This window comes from Panthera onca, chromosome A2 (assembly GCF_046562875.1).
Source record: "Panthera onca isolate mPanOnc1 chromosome A2, mPanOnc1 haplotype 2, whole genome shotgun sequence".
NCBI lineage: Eukaryota > Metazoa > Chordata > Mammalia > Carnivora > Felidae > Panthera > Panthera onca.
Window position 1 is genome coordinate 85,100,212 of NC_138340.1, and position 21,566 is coordinate 85,121,777.

Here is a 21,566-nt window from a genome sequence, read left to right on the forward strand (position 1 = left end):
CTGTTACTGTTTACATACTATAGATACATAAAAATGATGTTATGGTAAAACCCTTTGACTTGAACTGACTGCATACAAAGCTTAAAATTCATTAACTCTTTTCATACTTAAATTGGCACTTAAGATGTTCACATATTATTTAAAGAGATTAATTAATGGAAATGCTTCCCCTTTGAAATCTATCTTTTGAAGTGAGACTAAAGTAGTTCATATATTTAGTAAAGTGATTAAATTTTATTCCATGCTGGTTTTCCAAAGGAGATTATTTTTTGGACCGACTTTCCAATTAAGCCTTGAAGTGCATAGTGGGCAATTTGTACATGGGAAAATGATTTTATTTGAAATCTGTGCTCTGAAAACTGCTATGCTATTGTTGGCTAGTACAGTGAGTGCACAGCCTTCAGTGGCGTGTCTGACAGATGGCAGACGTCTGGGGCAGTAGTTTATTTAATCAATTGATCACAGGCATGTGGTTCTAATGACAAGTTCAACGTAGCCAACGTACTTTTGCAAGAGGCATAGTTCTACTTTTCTTTAAGAATTGTAATATTTCGTATCATCTTGAACCACCTGGAAATGCCTCATTTGACATTTGGGGGTCAACTTGTAACCACTCAGTTATGTTTAAATGACTTTTTATTTACCAAAAGATATGTATGTATAAATTACATGTCCGAAAAAAATTTAATAATAAAGTAATATAAAGAGAATCATTATTCAATTATATTTGTACTAAAGTAGATTAATCTTTGTTAAGGGAGGATAAACTTAATAAGATATAGCAGTAGCAACATTTAATTTTTTTAACAGTTCTAATCTCTAAAATTGAATTAATATATAAGAACTGGACATTCTAGATTTAAGTTGTATAATGGAAACAAAGCAAGATAATTTGAAATAATTAAGTTTTTTAAATGCTTACATTTGTTAAAACAACATGTTTGACTAAAAGAAGAAGGAAAAACTCTTTGGTCTAATGCATACTTTTCTTAAGTCAATAATTTTAAACTGGGACAAACACGGTTTTAAATCTCATAGGTGAAGTTCAACCAGCTTGTATTTATCTATACATTAGGTATACATTTAGTGTTTAGCAAATGTTTTTGTTCAAAGAACCCCAAGTCATTTTAACTAATGTAGGAAAAAGGATAGAAAAGTCTAGTGTAGACTAATGTTTGTCTAAAATCAAAGTATGACCTTTGATAGAAACTTCTTTTCAGCAAAGGCACCTGGCATCCTGCTTTATATATCTCTTACAGGTATCTCATAAAAGTTTACCAAGTTTGAAAGTTAAATAAAAAATTACTTAAAATAGGTTTAAGAAAGTGAGTTTATACTACAATATTCCTATAATTTGGAATAAGCATTTTTGATACCTTCCTTTCTAAATAATTATAAAATTACATCACTTTTATTTCCTTTGTCTCTTGCAGATTTTTTATTCAGAAGTTATATAAAACAGCTACACTCTAAGTAACTTGGGGGACAGTAACCAAATGGAATATATTTAGAGTTAAAAGGGCTTGAAGGTTTTTAATGGCTATTGATGATAATTCCAAGTTTTTACTCTCAAATACAGTTTTAAGAAATCTTTGAAACTCACACCATAACTAAAAATGAAAAACTTTTACACTTACCTCTGATCTTCTCCCTCTATTCAAATAAGTACACACTGGGCTGAAAGCCCCACTGCCACAAACGTACAAGTGAGTGCGGTTGAAAGCTTGAATTACACGGACGAAGTTCCCACAGCCATGCTAAAAGAGTAGGTGAATAAGCAGTTAGTAATAAAGGACTTGTATTGCTATTTCTAAGTGGTCCTGTCATACTTCGCTATATATTTTCCTTTCTGCTCTCACTTTTTTGTTGTTGTTAGGAGATAACAAGAGAACAACATTGTTTATTTTATTGGTTTACTTCAGCAAGAAGGTAGTTCAACTTAATGAGTAAAATGGCATATCTGTCTCATATTTCAATATTTTATATACTGTGTAAGTTTTTATGTTCTGAAACTTTATGAACTTACTCTTTACCTGAAAAAATTGAGAAATCGAAAAGTACACCAAATTGTTTCCTCAAATTTTCATCAATATGTTATAAACACACACACACACACACACACACATATTATAAACATGTTTTTAATGAAATTGTGCTTATACAAGGTCCATATCATCGTGAGTACACAATGGCAAACACTATTAGCTTTTAGAGTTGGTGAATGAAACAAGCCATAAACAAAATGCCAGCACTGTGATGCGATTATTATCTCTCTGCCCTTCATCCCCTAAAATACCTTCTTCCCTAGTCTTCTTTCTCACCTGCTCCTACTCCAACCATTGGAAATGTTGTCATTGATTCACTCAATGAAATGCAAAATAATTATTGAAATTATAAGTTGACTATGACCTTGCAGAAGTATATAAACACAGTCTGCACCAAAGGCATATCCCTGTGACTGAAGTAATCATTGCATGTCTATATTGCTATGTTCACTAGACTTTGCTGACTACAAATTAATCAAGCCTGAAACTGAATTTTCTTTGTATTTTTTTCACAAAGAACATCATTAAAAATGTTATAGATTATAAATTTTTTTTATAAATATATTAAAAGTTAACACTGGTTTTCCCATGGGTGGTCAGACAACATATATTTCTTTTTTCTCTTCCAGGTACCATATTATTAATTTTTTATAATGCACATCTATTATTTGAAAAGTAAAAAAAAAAACAAAAAACAATTCTGTTAAAGTAGAAGTTAAAGATTTTAGAAGTTAAATTTAAAGTCAATATTATTTTACATTTTCTCAAAATTTTCTCCTTTTATATAAGTACTTGCCAGCCATTATATATGCTTAATTTTTATGTAGTAATTTTATACATATGTTTCTATTATGGATTTTATTATGAAATAATCAATCATTAACTCAGCTGCCAAAGAAATTAATCCTTACAGACCAGACTATACACCTATTCTTATTTTAAGACATTAAGAATTTTTGTTAAATAGATAGTATCACTGTATCTTGACACCTGTTTATAGAGGTACTTGGAAATTGACTATGTAACTGCAGATGATAATGTGTTTCTCTGTAGAAAAAGAATAGATGAAGTATGGTGTGTATATAACATGTCTACATTAGGGATATCAGTGAGCAATGAGCCTTGTGTTTACTTTTTTCACATCCAAGTTTAGTTATTCTAGGATTCTGTATATACTATTTTCCCATAAGACATGAATCCAATTCAATTCTATTAATAACAGATTATATGCCCTCTTGAGTTTTGCAGACAGTTTACTATCATGAATGATTGGTATTGATAAAAAAGAAGGATGGCACTAATATGTTTTATATTTCAAGTACAGATTATACTTGTTTCATGTATATTTCTATATGCATTTTATATTTACTTATTATAGCCAATATCTGTTGATAATTTATTATGTTCTAGACATTGGAATGATCATTTTATATATTTAACCTGTTTTTATTTCCCAGGACGTTTGATTTTTACCTTTATAGCTCATATTTACTAAGAGTACTTTATGCCACTTGGGCATTTAACATTCATTCAATTTGTACAAGTCCTTTTAGAAAAATGAAGCTTAGAGCTTTTTTAGTTAACTTGCTTAATGCCATTGATCTAGAAACAGGTAAAACAGATTTTCAAACACAAATATGTCTAACATTAAATCTTGTACTTTTGGGGGTGCCTGGGTGGCTCAGTCAGTTAAGCATCCAACTTTAGCTCAGGTCATGATCTTGTGGCTCATGAGTTCGAGCCCCGCATCAGGTTCTGTGCTGACAGCTCAGAGCCTGGAGCCTGCTTTGGATTCTGTGTCTCCCTCTCTCTGTGCCCCTCCCCCACTTGAACTTCATCTCTTTCTCTCTCTCTCTCTCTCTCTCTCAAAAGTAAATAAAAAATTTAAATATTTAGAAGAATCTTTAACCAAATCTTGTACTTTTAATCACTTTGTATTTTGTCTTTGGGTGAGGAATCCACACTTGGCAGAGTGGAGTTTTTACAAGTTATTGATATTTACAGAGCTCTTAAGCCTTTGATATTAATTGTTTTTTAATCCTCAAAGCAATGTGCCAATTAAAGTATTAGTTCCATTTTATTGATAAGGAAATTGAGTCCCAAAAAAGGTTAAATGAAGTGCTCTAAGTTTTATTAAGTGACTGAGCTGTGTCTTGAACCATGGCTAGCCTCCAACATCCAGCTTTTCTAAAGAAAGGGGTTGAGGGACGCCTGGGTGGCTCAGTCGGTTGAGTGTCCGACTGTGGCTCAGGTCATGATCTCACAGTTGGTGAGTTTGAGCCCCGCATCAGGCTCTGTGCTGACAGCTCAGAGCCTGGAGCCTGCTTCAGATTCTGTGACTCCTTCTCTCTCTCTCTCTCTGCTCCTCCCCTGCTCACACACTGTCTCTCTCTCAAAAATAAATAAAGATTAAAAAAAAAAAAAAAAAAAAAGAAAAGAAAGGGGTTGAGGGGTGCCTGGGTGGCTTAGTCGGTTAAGCATCTGGCTCTTGATTTCGGTTCAAGTCATGATCTCATGGTTCACGAGATAGAGCCCCATGTCAGGCTCTGCACTGACAGCAGGGAGCCTGCCTGGGATTCTCTGTCTCTCTCTCTGCCCCACCCCTGCTTGTGCTCTCTCTTTCTCTCTCTCTCAAAATAAATAAATAAATATGAAAAAAAAAATTAAAGAAAGGGGTTGATTAACCATGAGACAGATTTTCAGACTACCTGATGATGCTCAGTGTGCCCCACCAACGTTCCCCAGAGAGATAAACACAAAGGAAGAAAAAAAAAGCAAGTTAATTACTGAAAATCATTTTCTAGTTACTTTCCATTTCCATAGTTTCTGTCCACGTTATTTCTGATTTAGACCATAGCAACCATATCATTCTTATCCAGCAAATACTTACTGAACTCATTCTATAATTTGCATATCGTGTCAACGACACTGAAATGAATAGATTCATCCTTTCCGATGAAGGAAGCCATGATACATCAGGCTTAGTAGATACTATAGCAGAGTTACACTTTTTAAAAATGTGCTATAGGAGGAAAGAATCTGAGAGAATGAGTAATGCTGACCTGGATGTAAAGGGTTTGAGAAGGGGGTGTCATTTTAGCTGGAACTTGAAGAATAAGCAGAGATTTTGATAGGCCAAAGCATAAGGGAAGAGCATTCCAAAAGAAAGTAGAGCATAAACAAAATAATGGAGGCATGACAGAGCAGGATTTACTTTGAAAGTGGTGTCTAGAGGGGATAGTGAATTACTGTGTGATGAAACCAGAGAGGCAATTAGAGTTGGCCTGTCATCATGCCACAGTCTTCAGATGGGAAGTAGACAGTGGATTCAAGTGTATAAAGTTCAGAGCTAACTGACCTGGGTCAAACTTCAGCTTTACCTTTCAGTGGCTGTTTGAACTTGAGACATTTACTTAGCTTCTCTGTGTTTCAGTCTTTTTATCTGTAAATGGTGATGATTACATTTGTTGTCAGCAATATACTAATAAGCTCGTGGAATAGTGTCTGGCACATAATAAATATGCACAGTGTCAGATATTGGACTCTTTCATATGTATTTTTTATTTCAGTTGTTAGGACAAATCCGGTGAAGTGGACAGAGCTTAGTATAGGTTCTGATAGTAGCAGACATCTATGAAAGGTTTAGAGAATGAGCCTTCAGTGCAGTTCAATACCGTGGATGCTTTTTTAAAAAATTCCTTTTCAAAACTATTTCCTGGTACAATGCTGTATGAAGTATAACGGTGTTAACATTAGTTAGAACATAATACCATTTTATTTATATACCTTTATATTTCAAACAATAAAATGCTGAAAAAGTATACCCCGAATCTTTTAAAAATATTTATTTTTGAGAGAGAGAGGGAGAGAGCATAAGCACACACATGAGTCAGGGAGGGGCAGAGGGACAGGGAGACAGAGAATCCCAAGTAGGCTCCTAGGCTGTCAACGCAGAGCCCCACAAGGGGCTTGATCTCCTAGATTGTGAGATCATGACCTGAGCTGAAACCAAGAGTTAACCACTTAACTGACCATGCAACTCAGGCACCCCTACACCCAATTTTTAAGTTGTTACATTTTGATAGTGGAATTTTTTAATTTATGTACTAGTAATATACCACTTACTATGCTCTATATACTATTCTAAGCTCTCTTCAAATATTAACTCATTAAACATCATAATAACAACTCATAGGTACTATAAGAATGCCCATTATGCAGATAAGAAAACTGAGGCACAGTGAGGTTAAGTCTACAGGGTCAAAGAGATAAGAAGAGATGGTTTTCTGTTGCTGTTTACATGCTTTTCTAGGCCTTCAAACATTTCTGCATTGAACATATATTTGTTATGATATTTTTAGCATAAATGTTTTTGAAAAGGTATCCTGGAACACAGACGTGGACTTTAAAAATATTGACTCTTCATGGCCCATACTATGCAATGGAGGAAAAAAATCCCTTTTATTCTTTTCTTCTTGGCCTACACTTCTTTGGTCTAGACAATAAATCAAGATATATGATAAATGTATTTCTTTTAAAATTTTTAATGTTTATTTATTTTTGAGAGAGACAGAGACAGAGCATGAGTGGGGGAGCGGGGCAGAGAGAGGGAGACACAGAGCTCGAAGCAGGCTCCAGGCTCTGAGCTGTCAGCACAGAGCCCGACGTGGGGTTCAAACCCATGAACTGTGAGATCATGACCTGAACTGAAGTCGGCACTTAGCTAACTGAGCCACCCAAGTGCCCTGATAAATATATTTCTAAAGAAAATAGATTTTCCAGTAGTTCGGGATCCTTTGGTCACATAAATATGGAAACTGACACTCTACAATTAATAAAAAAACTTTGACATTGTGTGCATGTAACTCACATATGTCTAAATATATGTAATCCTGCTTAAATTTTCAACAATCTCTTACAGTATTTACTTAGTGCATTCATTATGCCCTATCTCATTGGATATGTCTGACAGCACGTGCTACTGTTCAAGCTCAATTTATTTAGAGAATGAATAAATTATTAACATTTAGAAATAAATGAAGCATGTAGGAGTGAATACATATAGGCCCAGAGGGAAATGGGAGGCAGATTATAGTCTTTTAGCTAGGCAGAAAATTAGTTCTATTCCCACTAGGACAATGTATTTTCTTTATAAACCTTAGTTTATTATAATACTATGATATTTTATTTCTGGGATCAAACTTTAGCTTCTCTTGAATTATTGTCTAATAATTAAGTGTTATTTTTTCTAGCTTTAATTAAAATTTGGTATGTTAAAAAATCTAAAGGAATAAGTGATACTTGATTCCATGGTGTATATTTTCTTTCAGTTGCTAAAGCAGTATGGATTTTAATTGTCACTAGTTTAAGTTTTGCCTAGTAGATGATTACTATAATATTTAAAATAAAAATATTTTAATTTAACCAAAATGAACTTCTAAAATAAGTGCATAATGAATTTATTACAAACATTATTAATTGAAGGACACAAATACACTCATCATCCACCATGTCCTACCTCTAACTCCCGACAATCACTTAAAACAAATTCCCAGGCTTGCTTGTTTCTATCTCCACTTTTTCAGATCTTATTTAAATTTTATTAAGTGTCTAGATAAAGATCTGAGCACAGAGAATAATGACACTACACAGTATTACCAGTCAGTGAGTGGAGGGTTATAGTTAAAAATGCAGTGAAATATATGACAGAGTGTTTCAGGCATACACACAATAACAGCTAGCCCAGTCCTGGGTGGGCAGAGAAGACTTCCCAGAGAAGTGACATCTGCACTGTCACTTGAGAGGAGGAACAGATGATTTCCAGGCTAAAAAGATGGGAAGATAATTGAACAAGGAGAGAGTCATATGTGATTTGTGCCAAAGGCGGAAAGAGGAAAAGGGTATAACTTATTTGAATTTCAGTATCACTAAAATAAAATAAAGAGAAAGGTTAACATAGACCCAACACAGTTGCCATCGAGTCTATCAAATCTTCCCCAAATATCCCAACTTTAGTGTGTTTTTTCTTTGTATTTTGTGTGTATACTTAGCATTTAGCAAACTCTTCCTGGTGAATGGCATGTTTTATCAGATAAGAGTTCAGGATCCAGAGCCAAAATGTGCCTGAGCCAGGCAGTGGCCTCCTTCCCACTTGCTAGCAGGGCAGGTTTGGTAAGTTCCTCACTCTCTTAGTGAGGTTTCTTGATCTTAAAAATGTGAACGATGACAATAATGTCCATCTTGTAGCATTGTTGTGAGGATTAAAAGAAAGCCTTAGAACAGTGCCTGGCTCACTCTATTAAATGTTGGCTACTATTATTTGATAGTTATTGCATATATTTTTCATCATCTCTAGTATATTGTAAACACACCTAAAGGTAGATGCTCTACTTTGGTTTCTTCACAATGGCTAACTGATTTCTACAAAATAAAATATTCAATTCCTCTGTTTTAAATAAAATATTATTAGGTATTTATTGTAACAGAATTAATATTAATTCTTAAATATTTGGTTTTATTAAAGAATGTAATAAAAATGTCATGCTCTAGAATTGTAAAAACTGATTTAGCATCACTTTTCTACCACTGGTCTTTTTTTTGTGTCCTGATTAAAAGACACTTCTCTATAAGTATTTCACATGTATGAAATGAGTTAGATTCTCTTCTCTTGCACAGACAAAACATGTATTTGATAGAGTTAGGCTGATTATTTCTCAGGACCCAACAATGTTGGCTGTACTGGAAGAGAATTCTTCACCAGTTACTTCTGTTATGTATACTACTTTGCAGTATAGCAGAATTTAAAGATATCCATGAACGATATTACAACATGAGTAAACTATGGGAAAATGTAAGCATGTATTGAAGATTTCATCTAATGACTCTTAATTATAAGAAAGCAAATGACAGAGCATTTTTATTTTGCCAAAGGGAGAAAGACATCAAATGATTTGGCTGAGATTCTTCACAAAAGCAACAGCAATCTTTGGAAAGAGAATGTGCAATGGTATCTAAATCCAACATATCCTGTCTTTGACAGTTCATATGAATGGGAAATGAAAATCTTTTTGAACAAAGAGGACAATTAAATTCAGTAATTACAGCCACAGGATATTACTGTGGCAAAGGGCAAGACATGATAGGATCCATAAGAATGGCTAAAAACTTTATTTTAGGGAGATTAAAATGTTAGAGAATAAAAAAAAATATTTAAATTCATGCATAATTATAGAAATAATAGCTTCATGAGACAAAAAAAAAAAAAAAAAAGATTTCTCCACAACATTATACTTCACTCTACTACTGGTTCCCTAGAAGACAAGTATACACATTTCTCTGGATTTTTTCCTGTAGAGTATGGCCCAGCAGATCTCGTGGGTAGCAAATATGCCTGTGCAACTCCTTCAGCCCATTTTTAAATTTCCCTTAAAAGATCAGTTATAAAACTGAAAAAGCGAGACCCAGAGCTAAGTCACTCCCAGTGAGCTCTCTCAACAACACCCTCCAGTGAGACCCAGAGATACTACATGTCAGAGTCTTCCATGACTCTGTCTCGCACCAGGCATTTTCTGAACCTCATACCTGGACTGTTGAGAGTCAGCGAAGATAAAATTTTAATTCCCATGCTTCCTTTTTCCACAAGAATTAGTTTTTTCCTTGAGCCACCATGATGAATCTCTGAAACCCTCACTCTCAAGGCTCAGTGCATAGACTGAGCCGCTGAAATCAGCATTTCTTATCTCTACACTTACAATAAGTGCTTAGTCAACATTTTTCACACTAGCTCAAGGTCGTATTTCTTTCTTTTTAATTTTTTTTTAATGTTTATTCTTTGAGAGAGAGAGAGAGAGAGAGAGACAGCATGAGCAGGGGAGGGGCAGAGAGAGAGGGAGACACAGAATCTGAAGCAGGCTTCAGGCTCCGTCTGAGCTGTCAGCACAGAGCCCAACATGGGGCTTGAACTCACAGACCGTGAGTGAGATCATGACCTGAGCCAAAGTCAGTCACTCAACCAACTGAGCCACCCAGGCACCCCTCAAGGTCATATTTCTTTAGACCTCAGATTTCATTGTGTGTATGTGTGTGTACAAGTACTAGTTTTTCTATCCAACTGCCATATTTAAACTGCATACCTGCATAAGCACATATTTCTATGCTCATTTGATTAACGGTGACTTCTCCAATATGATAATAAAGTTGAGAAGAGTCAGATTGTGCCTATTGTGGCACCAATTATGTCTGTAGCAATTAATACTATGCCAGACACATAATAGGGGCTCAATCAATATTGGCTGAATGAATGAGTGAAAGAGTGAATAAATGCATAAAAAACTTCTCTACCAAATTACTTGTAAAAGAGTGGGTAATTCTGATATATGGTTCCATTATGATATTTTCTGTGATTTGAGACAAGAAGATAAGATGACATACATGTTTCTTTATAAAATTAAATAACATATACATTATAGATCTGCTCCATGTATTTATAATATTCAAGAATCAGTTAATATGTCAGTTTCAGCAGATTGTTTGTAGAAATCCATACAGATTTATTTCTTAACTCTTTACATGGAATTCCACTTAAAGGTATACAGTTTGTACAAATGTTGCATACTGAACATTTAATTGATGTTCATATCTGCCTTGGTTTTTGTTTCTGTGGTTATTTTTAACTAACAAAGATACCACTAATCATTGGTGATTTACGCCTCTGGAATGTGCCGGCTCACCAGTACCCTTTTGCCGAGATCTTTCTTTGGAAAAGCCCACATGGTATCTGGGAGCTTCTCCAGACACTTGCATTATCATTATTTCAGCGGCCTGCTGAGAATTCTGCAGGTTGGATCCACTGGAACAGAGGTTATTGCTGAAATCCATCATGAAAAGTGTCAGAATGCAATAATGGAAGCAATGCAAAAAATTTTTACCCGGTCAGGAATTCCTAAGTTACAGTGTTTAAGAGTTCCAACTTCTTTACATTTACATTTTTTGCCATGCGTCCAGCAGAAGATTTAAAACACCAACACCCTTTGTCTTACTCTTGGCTGCACTCAAGGTACATGGATTCAAAGACCAAATATTTAAGTTTTGGGTTTTTTTTAGGCACTCACTGTGGGATCTTTGCCAGCCATTTTGCACTCTTCGACTTTGATTGTAGATGCTGGCCAGAAAACCTGCTCAGAAAGGAAAATAAAGGTTGCATAATCTCACTTGTATATATGACAGTCATCATTTACTTTATCCTAACACATTTCTTTTAGGCATTTCTATATTTATATTTCAAGATCTTTCTTCCAGTTTATGAACTCAAATTCCTAAAGATTTTATGACTCCCACCAATTTTCCTTTAACAAATGCCTTTAATAGTATATGCCCATTTCCTAATGATACATATTAAAATAAGGTCACTAATGTATACAATAAAAGGTGTATTTCCTTCCTTCTATAGTACACTTTTCTCAACTGCTTATATCACAATGAATTTACACTTATATTGCTATTTTGGTTTAATATTGTTATTGGTAAACCACACAGCCACAGCAGATTTACTTAAAACAGGTCTCCAGGTACTTCAATAGCTAAAATAACTTGGACTGCATCCAAGAGATTCCCTCTCTAAAATACCCTGCTAGTGTTCTCAGTAACTGTACCTTTGGGTCAAGTCTCTGATGGTGATGATTATTGTTTTGGTTTGTTTTGAATTTCCAGCTCATTGACCCTTGTTAAAATAATAAATTCAGAAATCTTGTTGTGACAAATTTTTAAATAATTATTTTTTATTTTTTTTACTCCAATAAAGATAAATTTATTTCCTTATTGTGAAATAGAATGATAAATATAGGTCACACTTGTTCAAAGAACAGTGTCCTTAATAACTATATTCCTTTTAATTCCTTTAAGCCTTGTTGGATTACATACAGATGACAAGGTAGATCTTCCTTTACTCTGATCATTTTGTCAGGCTATACTGCATGTTTCTCTCTCTCTCTCTCTCTCTCTCCACACACACACACACACACACACACACACACACACACACAAATACACACAGGAAGTATTTCTTCATTTAGCTTCAGTTTTTAGAGTGTTAAAATCTACGAAGCTAGACAGACAGAACTGACTTGATTATATTTTCAGTCCATGAAATAAGCACTAACATCCAATTATTTATTGACATGTGGCCAGTATTTTCTATAGTTCTAATGAAATACACAATTTTTTCATTGTATGTGAAATTTTTAAATAAAACAAAGTCAACATGGCCCTAATGAAAATAATTAACTTACACTCAAAGGTTCTTGACTTATATTGTTAATATTCAAGGAAAGAATGTGATCTTTGCTGCCCACATATATCCGGTCCTGATCTTCATCCATTAATAATATCCTGTAGTCTAAATGATGGTGGGACAGGCTGAAGTGTTCAGAGGTCTTGGTTTCTCGAAGCTCTGAAATAGTGAACAGCACGGTGAAAATAGAGTATCCTGGTTCTATGATTCTATTATTTTAATGAAAATTATTTTATATAAATATTTACTAAGAAAGTTAAGATATATTTTCCTCCCTACAATAATATGTTAATTTTAAAATAGAATTGTGTTAGTGGATATTTTTATTTTTTGCCTCTTTGCTGAAGTAAAACATAAATAAAGCAATAAATGCAATGCTAAATTTTATGGTAGTACTATTTTATTGCAAAATTATTCACATTTTGCAAGAATCCCAACTCAGTTTTATTACTGGCTATCATCAGCTCAAAAGTAAAAGAGATCAAACAAAAAAATATAGTAAGTGAGCAGACTGAGCAAAAAACCAAAAAACAAAAACAAAAGCATTGACAATGTGATGTCTTCTTAGCTTCTCTTGATGTTTTATGGTTATACTCAATACATTTATCATTTTAGGATTGGTATTTCCTGCTTACTCAACATAATTCTAACTGGTTTGATATTTTTTTCTATAAATTATGTGAAAACAAGCCATACCTCATTCAGAAGGCAGTGCTGTTTAAATGAGAGTATGCTTATGCCTATATCAAAAAGAAAATTACAAATATTCAGATGATCTGAATTTTTAGATTTTTTACCTCAGTGATCACTGACTCATTCATGCTCATTTAACTTCTTTTACATTATGGGTAAAATATGTGCCTGTATAGCTGAACTTTGAAGACTATGGATGTACCATGAAAACTTAAAAATCAATAGTCATTATAGCAGAATCAATTTTCTTCCAGTCAAAATGCTCCTTTGTACAATTTAAGACTTTCCCATTCATTTTTTCAGTTTTAAATTGTTGATAAATTTGAACCATCCAAACGATTCAGGATTGATTTGTTCTTGGGATTATGATCATAAGAGAGTGACAACTCTAGAAAGCAGTTTGCTTGCACATTTTACTCTTTCAATGATGTAGATGTACTATTTCTAAATTTTAGACACTGAATCACAAATACACTTCTAGAAATTCCCAATAGCACCTTCTAATAAGAGTTCCCAAGGAAATCAATTGAATTATTACATGTAAATGTTTGAATTTAATGACGAGAAAGTAGTCAATAAATTCTAATATTATTACTGTTAGTATTAGTATAGTATTATCAAATTTGAATCACTATCAAAACGATGTATAGAATTAGAACAAATAGGTACACGTTTTTCTATTTTTCTCTTTTTCTTTTAATTTAAGGAACCACACCCCTAAAATTACTAACACACGATCACAAAACATAGTCTCTGATGCTGCGTCCATACATTGAGAGTAAAGTGTAGATTTTTTTTTCTATGTGGAAAAAACCATTAAGCAGTTATAAAAATACTTCAGAAGAGTATTGAGAAGTAAATCATGAGAGAAGATAAGAACAAAAGACATTGAAAGATGATTTAAACAAGAGACTAGATGACAGATCTGGAAACAGGAGATTTGAGATGCTGAGCGCTGTGTGGCGTGCTAACCTAGTTACAATTCTAAGTTACTGAGCCTCAGTAGGTCTCAAAGACAGACAGGTGATGCTGTTGGCAGCAGTGGTGCCGCTGGCCCAGAAACTGGAACAACTTCTTTCATGAGGAGAGCAAGGAAGAGTAGAGGGATGTCATTCAGGAAAAAAGTCAGCCCCTCAGAGTGGCCAAAATGAACAAATCAGGAGACCATAGATGCTGGAGAGGATGTGGAGAAATGGGAACCCTCTTGCACTGTTGGTGGGAATGCAAACTGGTGCAGCCGCTCTGGAAAACAGTGTGGAGGTTCCTCAGAAAATTAAAAATAGACCTACCCTATGACCCCGCAATAGCACTGCTAGGAATTTACCCAAGGGATACAGGAGTACTGATGCATAGGGGCACTTGTACCCCAGTGTTTATAGCAGCACTCTCCACAATAGCCAAATTATGGAAAGAGCCTAAATGTCCATCAACTGATGAATGAATAAAAAAATTGTGGTTTATATACACAATGGAGTACTACGTGGCAATGAGAAAGAATGAAATATGGCCCTTTGTAGCAACGTGGATGGAACTGGAGAGTGTGATGCTAAGTGAAATAAGCCATACAGAGAAAGACAGATACCATATGGTTTCACTCTTAGGTGGATCCTGAGAAACTTAACAGAAACCCATGGGGGAGGGGAAGGAAAAAAAAAAAAGAGGTTAGAGTGGGAGAGAGCCAAAGCATAAGAGAGTCTTAAAAACTGAGAACAAACTGAGGATTGATGGGGGGTGGGAGGGGGGGAGGGGGGTGATGGGTATTGAGGAGGGCACCTTTTGGGATGAGCACTGGGTGTTGTATGGAAACTAATTTGACAATAAACTTCATATATTGAATAAATAAATAAATAAATTATCTGTATTTTCTCAAAACAAAACAAAACAAAAAGTCAGCCCCTGCTAGGTCAGAGATTCTTAGGACATAGGGGGGAAAATGAAAGAGCTCAGAATATGAGAGAGAATAAGGAATCCCAACAAACGTCTCTCAAAAGTTGCAAAAACAAAGATGGCCTTGATTTTGCCTGAAATTCAGGAGACATAAAGCTTGCTTTTCAGCATATGGAGGAGATTCATGGCTGTACATTTTTTATATAAAAATATCAGGAGAAGGTTATAGCTTGGGGTGAAGAATAGATGCTCAACATGTAGCAGTAAATAACACTCCGGTGAAATACATAGACTAAAGAAGTAAAATGTGACTGAGTTCATGGCCTCTGGGGCCCAACTGCTAGAGTCTGAATCCTAGCTCTGCCATTTCTATATATACTTGGCAGGTGCCTTTATCACTCTGTACTCTAGTGTCTTCACGGGTAAGGTCAGAATAATAATAGTACCTACCTCATAGGGTGTTGTGAGGTTCAAGCATATATGATGCTGATATACATCAAGTGCTTAACAGAGTGTCTGTCCTATAGGGACATGGGTTACATTATTATGACTTGGGAAAAGACATCAAGTGTCAGCCAGAAAAGTAAGAAGAATAATTCCTTAGACATGCAGAAAATATAGAGGACCAGATTGCCTGATTTTTATTTATTCATATATTTAATACTTCATTTTTTTCACATGGAGAATGTACTCAGATTATGTGAACAGGAGTATAAAATAATAAGTCATTTTTAAGGAAAATAGTTTGCTTGAGGGGCAGGATGATTTTGAAGTATGTGAGTCTGGAAACCTAACAGATGCTAATTAGTCCAGGTACGATGCTGCTGAAGACCTGATATGCTAAGAATGGAAAGGAAGAGTTGATGTACAGAACACTTTAAAAAAAAAAGGATTTGGAATAATTTTATATGAAGCTGGTCTTGGGGTAAAGGGAAGCTGTAAACTGAGAACAGGAGAAATGAACGTGCCTTTACTACTTTTGGGAGATGTGAAAGGGAAATTTCTTTGGTACAGAGATTACTTGAGTGTTGATAGCTTAAATTCAAATCAAAGCAGATATGTCTCATGAACATGTAAAATTAGAATATTAACTTGCCATTAGAAATATCTAATCTGAAGGTAGAGTTTTTCAATTCTTCTCATGGATGATGTGAGTCTCTGAGAGTAGACAGCTCTGAGGAAGCCCTGAGAAGACACTCTGAGGGGAATAAGTCTAAAGTGAAAAGTAAAACACCGAGATGCATTGACTGTTTCAACCAAAAAGAGAAGCTCTGTAATTGAAACTGAAGGTGCATCATGATGTATCAGCAGCAGCGTGATACTGCGGTGGGGGTATACAACTGGGGTCAGACAGCTCTGAATTGAAATCCTAGCTTCTTCACTTATTAAGTATGTTATTTTAAGAAAACTACCTCACTTTGCCCAGTTTTGATTTCCTCATCTATAAATTAGTTATATTAATACAGAGTTCACAAGATGTTTCACCAGCACACAGCAGAGGATCAGTGCGTGTTCTTTTAACAGGAGACACTGTTGACCTTCTGTCTAAGAGATAATTTTCCCCTTCTTCCCTGTAGGCAGAGTTGGTCTATGCCGACCACAGTTGTCCCACCACCCCCCAGCCAGTGAGTGGTCTATATGTGACATGTGACTAGTTCTGGTCAATGAGATTTAAAGGGAAGCCTTCTGCAGGGGTGCTGGAAGAGGTTCCTTCAGTTTTAAAGACTGGCATAAAATAAGAGGTGATTTCTTTTCTGCCTCTGGACATTGCTATGTAAGGATATGATATCCGCAGCGGTTACAGCTTACCAAGAAGATTGCTAGCTGAGAATGGCAAGCAAAAATTTTTTCAAAAGGAAAAAACAAAAAAACCTGGATGAAGAAACGATTTGATCTCTGAACCAAACCTGGAGCTACTCTATCACTGGACTACTTCTGTTATATAAGTTAAAAAAAAATCCATACATTTTCATTTCCTGTTGTTGAAATTCTTACTGGCTCACATATCTTCCAGGTATTCATAGCCCTTACCTACCACCTTCTCACCCTTTCTATCATAGTTTGTTTAGTGCCACTACTTTCTCAAAATATTCCTTTTTATTTTTCTTTTTCCCTTCTCTTCTTAATCTATACTGAAATAAAACTAAGAGTGTGATCTTAGCTGGGAAAACAGCCTCAACTGAATTTTATTTGCAAGAGACAAACAATGGCAGTTTTCCTCTTCATCTGTTTCATCAGAAAATAATCAATTTCTTTCATTAATTCAAATACCAGAGGGAGCAATAATTGCATTAACTTAAGACCTTTCTGGTCCAAGGATTTTATCTATTTTTCTGAGCCATAAAGCTATCTTCCAATTTAATTACCTGCCGCCCATTGACAGTTGACAGCTGTTAACCAAGGAAGATTTACTTAAGAAGTGCCCTGTTGGAAACCTAGAAGCCAAGCCTATTTTGTTTAAATGCTATTTCAATTGCTGTTACTTAGCCATAATTGAACTCTGGAGCTTGGGAAACAAAACAAAACAAAACAAAACAAAACAAAACTCTTTTTTAGAAGAAAGACATGAGTGCAATGCATTGAGGACTTTTATCTATAACAAGAATGACTGAAGAATCCATAATTTTGGTTTAATGCAGACCCAACATAAAGGAATGATTGAATGATTTGGTCACAGATAGAGAACATGACTGATTTCATGATTTGGCTGGTGAGAGAAGTGAAACACAATTACTGGCCTTTCATCTAAACAAGTCAAAGAGTAGCACTGTCCTATATTTCTTTAAATCTTAACAATGATGTCAACCTTTTTATAGCACTGGAGGTAGAACTAGTTGTGTTGTTTTTCAGAACATGCTCAACTGATTGAGAAGGAACGTTGGCTGAGAATATGTAGTATTAAAAAACACAGTGGCCCCACGAAGGGCAGTGCAGGTCTCTAAGTCCCTGGGAAAATCTCCTGGGAAATAGTATTAAAAAAAGAAAAAAAAAAATGCATTGCATGCTTCTATCCTGAAATCTGTATTACTGTAGAGTTCTATGATGGAAAATTACTGTAATGCCTTCCATGCCAACGCTCCCGGAGGGAAAATTTGCAGCACAATATGCTTACCTGAAATTCATGTATTGACATGGATTTTTCTTCATATAGTTGAAACTACTGTTAGCCTTGAGAATTTAACCAAGGCTAGGAGAACAATACATTCCCCCAGAATATAAACCCTAGCAATGAAAGCTTCTGAGTTCACTTGAATATAGTCAATATATTGCTGTAGCAATTACAACATAATTTAATATACTGTAATATATTCTGTCTATAAATAACGCTCTATTTCTAACCACGTAAGAGCTAACTTTTTTTCTCTGCTGAGCTAGTCAGAGATCTTAACATTTCTGTGGTGACCAAGTCAATAAAAACTCATTCAAGTGCTCAGAAATATGATCTTGGTGGAGGAGGGTGGAGAGTCTTTCTCTTTCATGAACAATACATATTTGTTAAGCTATTAAGTAGGGGAACTCATTCACTCAGAATACTACATTATCTTTGGCCTTTTATACATTACAGGTAGACAGAAGTTTACTTGATTGAAAATCAATTCCCAGGGGTCCCTCTATTAGAAACATAAGCAGTGGTTACTTGTTAATTAGATTTAAAGTTCAGGATGTGTTATTAATTTATGTATCAATATATGTGTCAAGCCCTTATCACAGCTGACTAGATACTGCTCAAATAAGAGGACACAAATATGAAGATACCATGCCCTTACAACAATTGCAAATCTTATCTTACATTCTGTTATTCTGTTTGGCTAGCCCACCATGACCTTCTCAACATAAACCTTAGCTCTCCCCCAGGCAAAATGCACATCTACAGATTTCAAAGTAAAGCCTTAGGATATCTTTTACTTCAGAGGTATTGCTACTGACAGGATAATTTCCTCTCCAGAATGTCTTATCTCAGAAGAATTTTAAGTAGAGTGGGCTTAAATGACCCATCCTCTCCCCGAGGCTCACTATTCTGAAACTGGGTTCGAAACTGAACTTCACCTGTCCCTTTAGGACAAACAGGCAGATAAAGAAAAGAGCAGTGAAACTTCACCAGACTGAAAAGACAGCTCCTAATTCCTGTAGCAAAGAGAGGCTAGAAGGCATGTTGTTAAAACCACATTTGCTCAAAAATAATAGCCCCAAATAGCCACCACATGTGGGTTTACCATTAGGAATAATGGTTCTATGTGCTTTATAAATGTATTTCATTTAATTTGCATTCAAAGCCTTTGTGTTAGGCCTTAATATTATTCCTGTTCCACACATAAAGAAACCAAGTTTCAGAGAATTTGAGCAATCTAACCAAGGTCACATAGTAGTGAGTAAAAGAGGCTAGAGCCAGTATTCAAAGCAAGGGGAGTCCCTTAATCCATGAATTCAATTGAATATCCTCGTTTTTCAAATCAGACAGACTTCAACTCTATTTGTTGGGCTTCTATTATGTGGTATACTTCTTATATTACATTCATACACCACGAATCTGTGCAATATCAAATGTAGTATAAGAAATGCTTCTGCCTCTCAAATTTTCTTTGCTAATCTGAGAAGCATGGCAGAGGGGGAGGGGATGGGGTGACCACACTCCAAACAACTTGAGAATGATCAAAACTTCTCAGGGATGGTGTTCTTACGAAACCAGCATAGCAAGTCTGAGAAAGGCTACATAAAAATGAGATCAGAGTCGAACATCACTTCACATAAAGGTAAAAAGCTCTAGCAAAATGCCAAATGGATGAAAGTAGGAATATGGGAAACAGTTCTATTCAGTGAGCCTGACCAGGGAAGGACAACAGTAAAGACAGAATATCTCCCAGGAGTTGTTGTCAGAGGGAAAATCAGCCAATATACAGGAGCCTTTAAGAAGGAAAGTTATTCTAGTTTGCTCCAGACAGTCCAGTTTTTTTCCAGCAAAATCATCTATAGTACCTCTTCTGCACTCTCAAAGGAGTCATAGTTTGGATGTTAAATTATATGGTCAGTCCACTTTTAAGCTGCCTCTTCTTGTCTGGCATGGTTTTCCATTACTTTCAGAACAACATCTGATGTTTTTCGTGTCCTTACCATGATCTGGTTTGAGATTAGCTCACTAGAAAACCTCAACCATCACTATTTGCCTATTTTCATTGTGTTCTCACCCTTCTGGCCTTCTTTTCATATTTTTAAACATGCCTTCTTCCTTTCTGCCTCCGGGCCTTTGTGCATGTTCTTCCTCCTGCTGAAAGGATTCCTCCTGCCTTTTTTTTTTAACCTCCACTCATAACTCAAGCAGCAGTTTCAATGTAACTGAAATTGGATGCTTCATAAAGGCTGCCTTGATCCCCTAGATGAGGTCAGCTCTCCAGTCTGTTGATATTTGCTCAATTTCCCTCAGTGGTTTTCTCTTAAAGACTGCCTGGAAGATCACTTGAAACGTTCTGAAATACCATGGATTGGAGGGTGTGGGACTAGACTGTACAGCTAAAACTGCCTCTGAATCCAAGACAAAGTTCTTTGTCCATTCACATTCTACCCTTTTTCTGCTATATTGAGTCTTATGATCTTTTAATCTTGGTGAATTAAAAATTTTGAGCATGAGCCAATAAAATGAGAAAAAGTGCTATCAAATTTCAAATATTTGGGTTTACATGATTATAATCTATTCCTATTAAAAGGTAAGGCTTATGGAGGCAAGAGGGGAGGCTGGGTTTTGGAATTAGCCAACCAGAGCTGAAGTAACAGCTTTACCATTTGCTGATAAGGGGCTTGATTTTTCCTCCTCCCCCCAATCTCTCCCTTCTACCCACCCTGACCTTAGGTCTTAAATCTACAAAATAAAAGAAGAATGAGATTATTTATTAAGGAGAATAATCTCTAATGTTCCCTGCAGCAATAAAAATGTCCATGAAAATAATTCCTTTTCCACTGTTTACAAGTATTATCTACTGTTGTACAATATCTGTAAAGCTAATGTAATCTTTCATATTACTATAAATCTGACAGGAAGAAAGGATATGTTTAAAATCCTATCTTAGAAATATGACCACAGAAATAAAACTGTGTCTCTTCTGGAAAAAATGAAACTAAACCAAAACCTAACTAAGGCTTTTCTTTCCCCTACCTAAAGCATACTCTGTTTGTGTTATACAGCTCAATCAACTGGAGAATTATACATTCTGACTTGCCTTCCTCCAAGCTCACTTGGGAGACATGAAAGCACTTTTCAAGGATGTTAGGTGTCAATCTCTGGCTCCTTGTATGGAAAGGGGCAGCTAGATTCTACCTCAGAGTATGAAGAATATACAATTGGGAAATAGCTAAAAAGTCTTGAGATTGTCTGAACTGGGAGCAACTTGTGGAAAACAGAACCAAATCTGAGGCCATTGTGGAGCTGGTGCAAGGATGTGCTGAGTCATCACGATCATAGGTGTTCCTACTGCCAGGAGGGCCTCGGCTTCAGAGTGTCCACTTCAGATGTAAACAAGGGAGATAAACTTGTGGAGGAGAAGACACTTGATCTGACACCTCCTTTCTAGAACTCTTGACACTTGTGGAAAAACTGCCTTGGGGCAAGGTGTTCAAAAGCAGAAGATGCAAGGTAGTTAGCAAAACAAAAGCAGAAACACAAG

The 21,566-nt window shown here is 35.5% G+C and overlaps 1 protein-coding gene across 1 annotated transcript in view; it reads right to left on the reverse strand.

Moving 5' to 3' along the window:
• The window catches only part of SEMA3C (semaphorin 3C), a 176,396-nt gene that overhangs the window by 76,583 nt on the left and 78,247 nt on the right, over positions 1–21,566 (reverse strand). The window contains exons 3-5 of the mRNA XM_060632331.3: positions 12,332–12,492; positions 11,156–11,218; positions 1,638–1,757 (exon numbers count right to left, since the gene is read on the reverse strand). Coding sequence (XP_060488314.1) covers positions 1,638–1,757; positions 11,156–11,218; positions 12,332–12,492 — 344 coding nt within the window. The remainder of the gene's footprint in view (positions 1–1,637; positions 1,758–11,155; positions 11,219–12,331; positions 12,493–21,566) is intronic.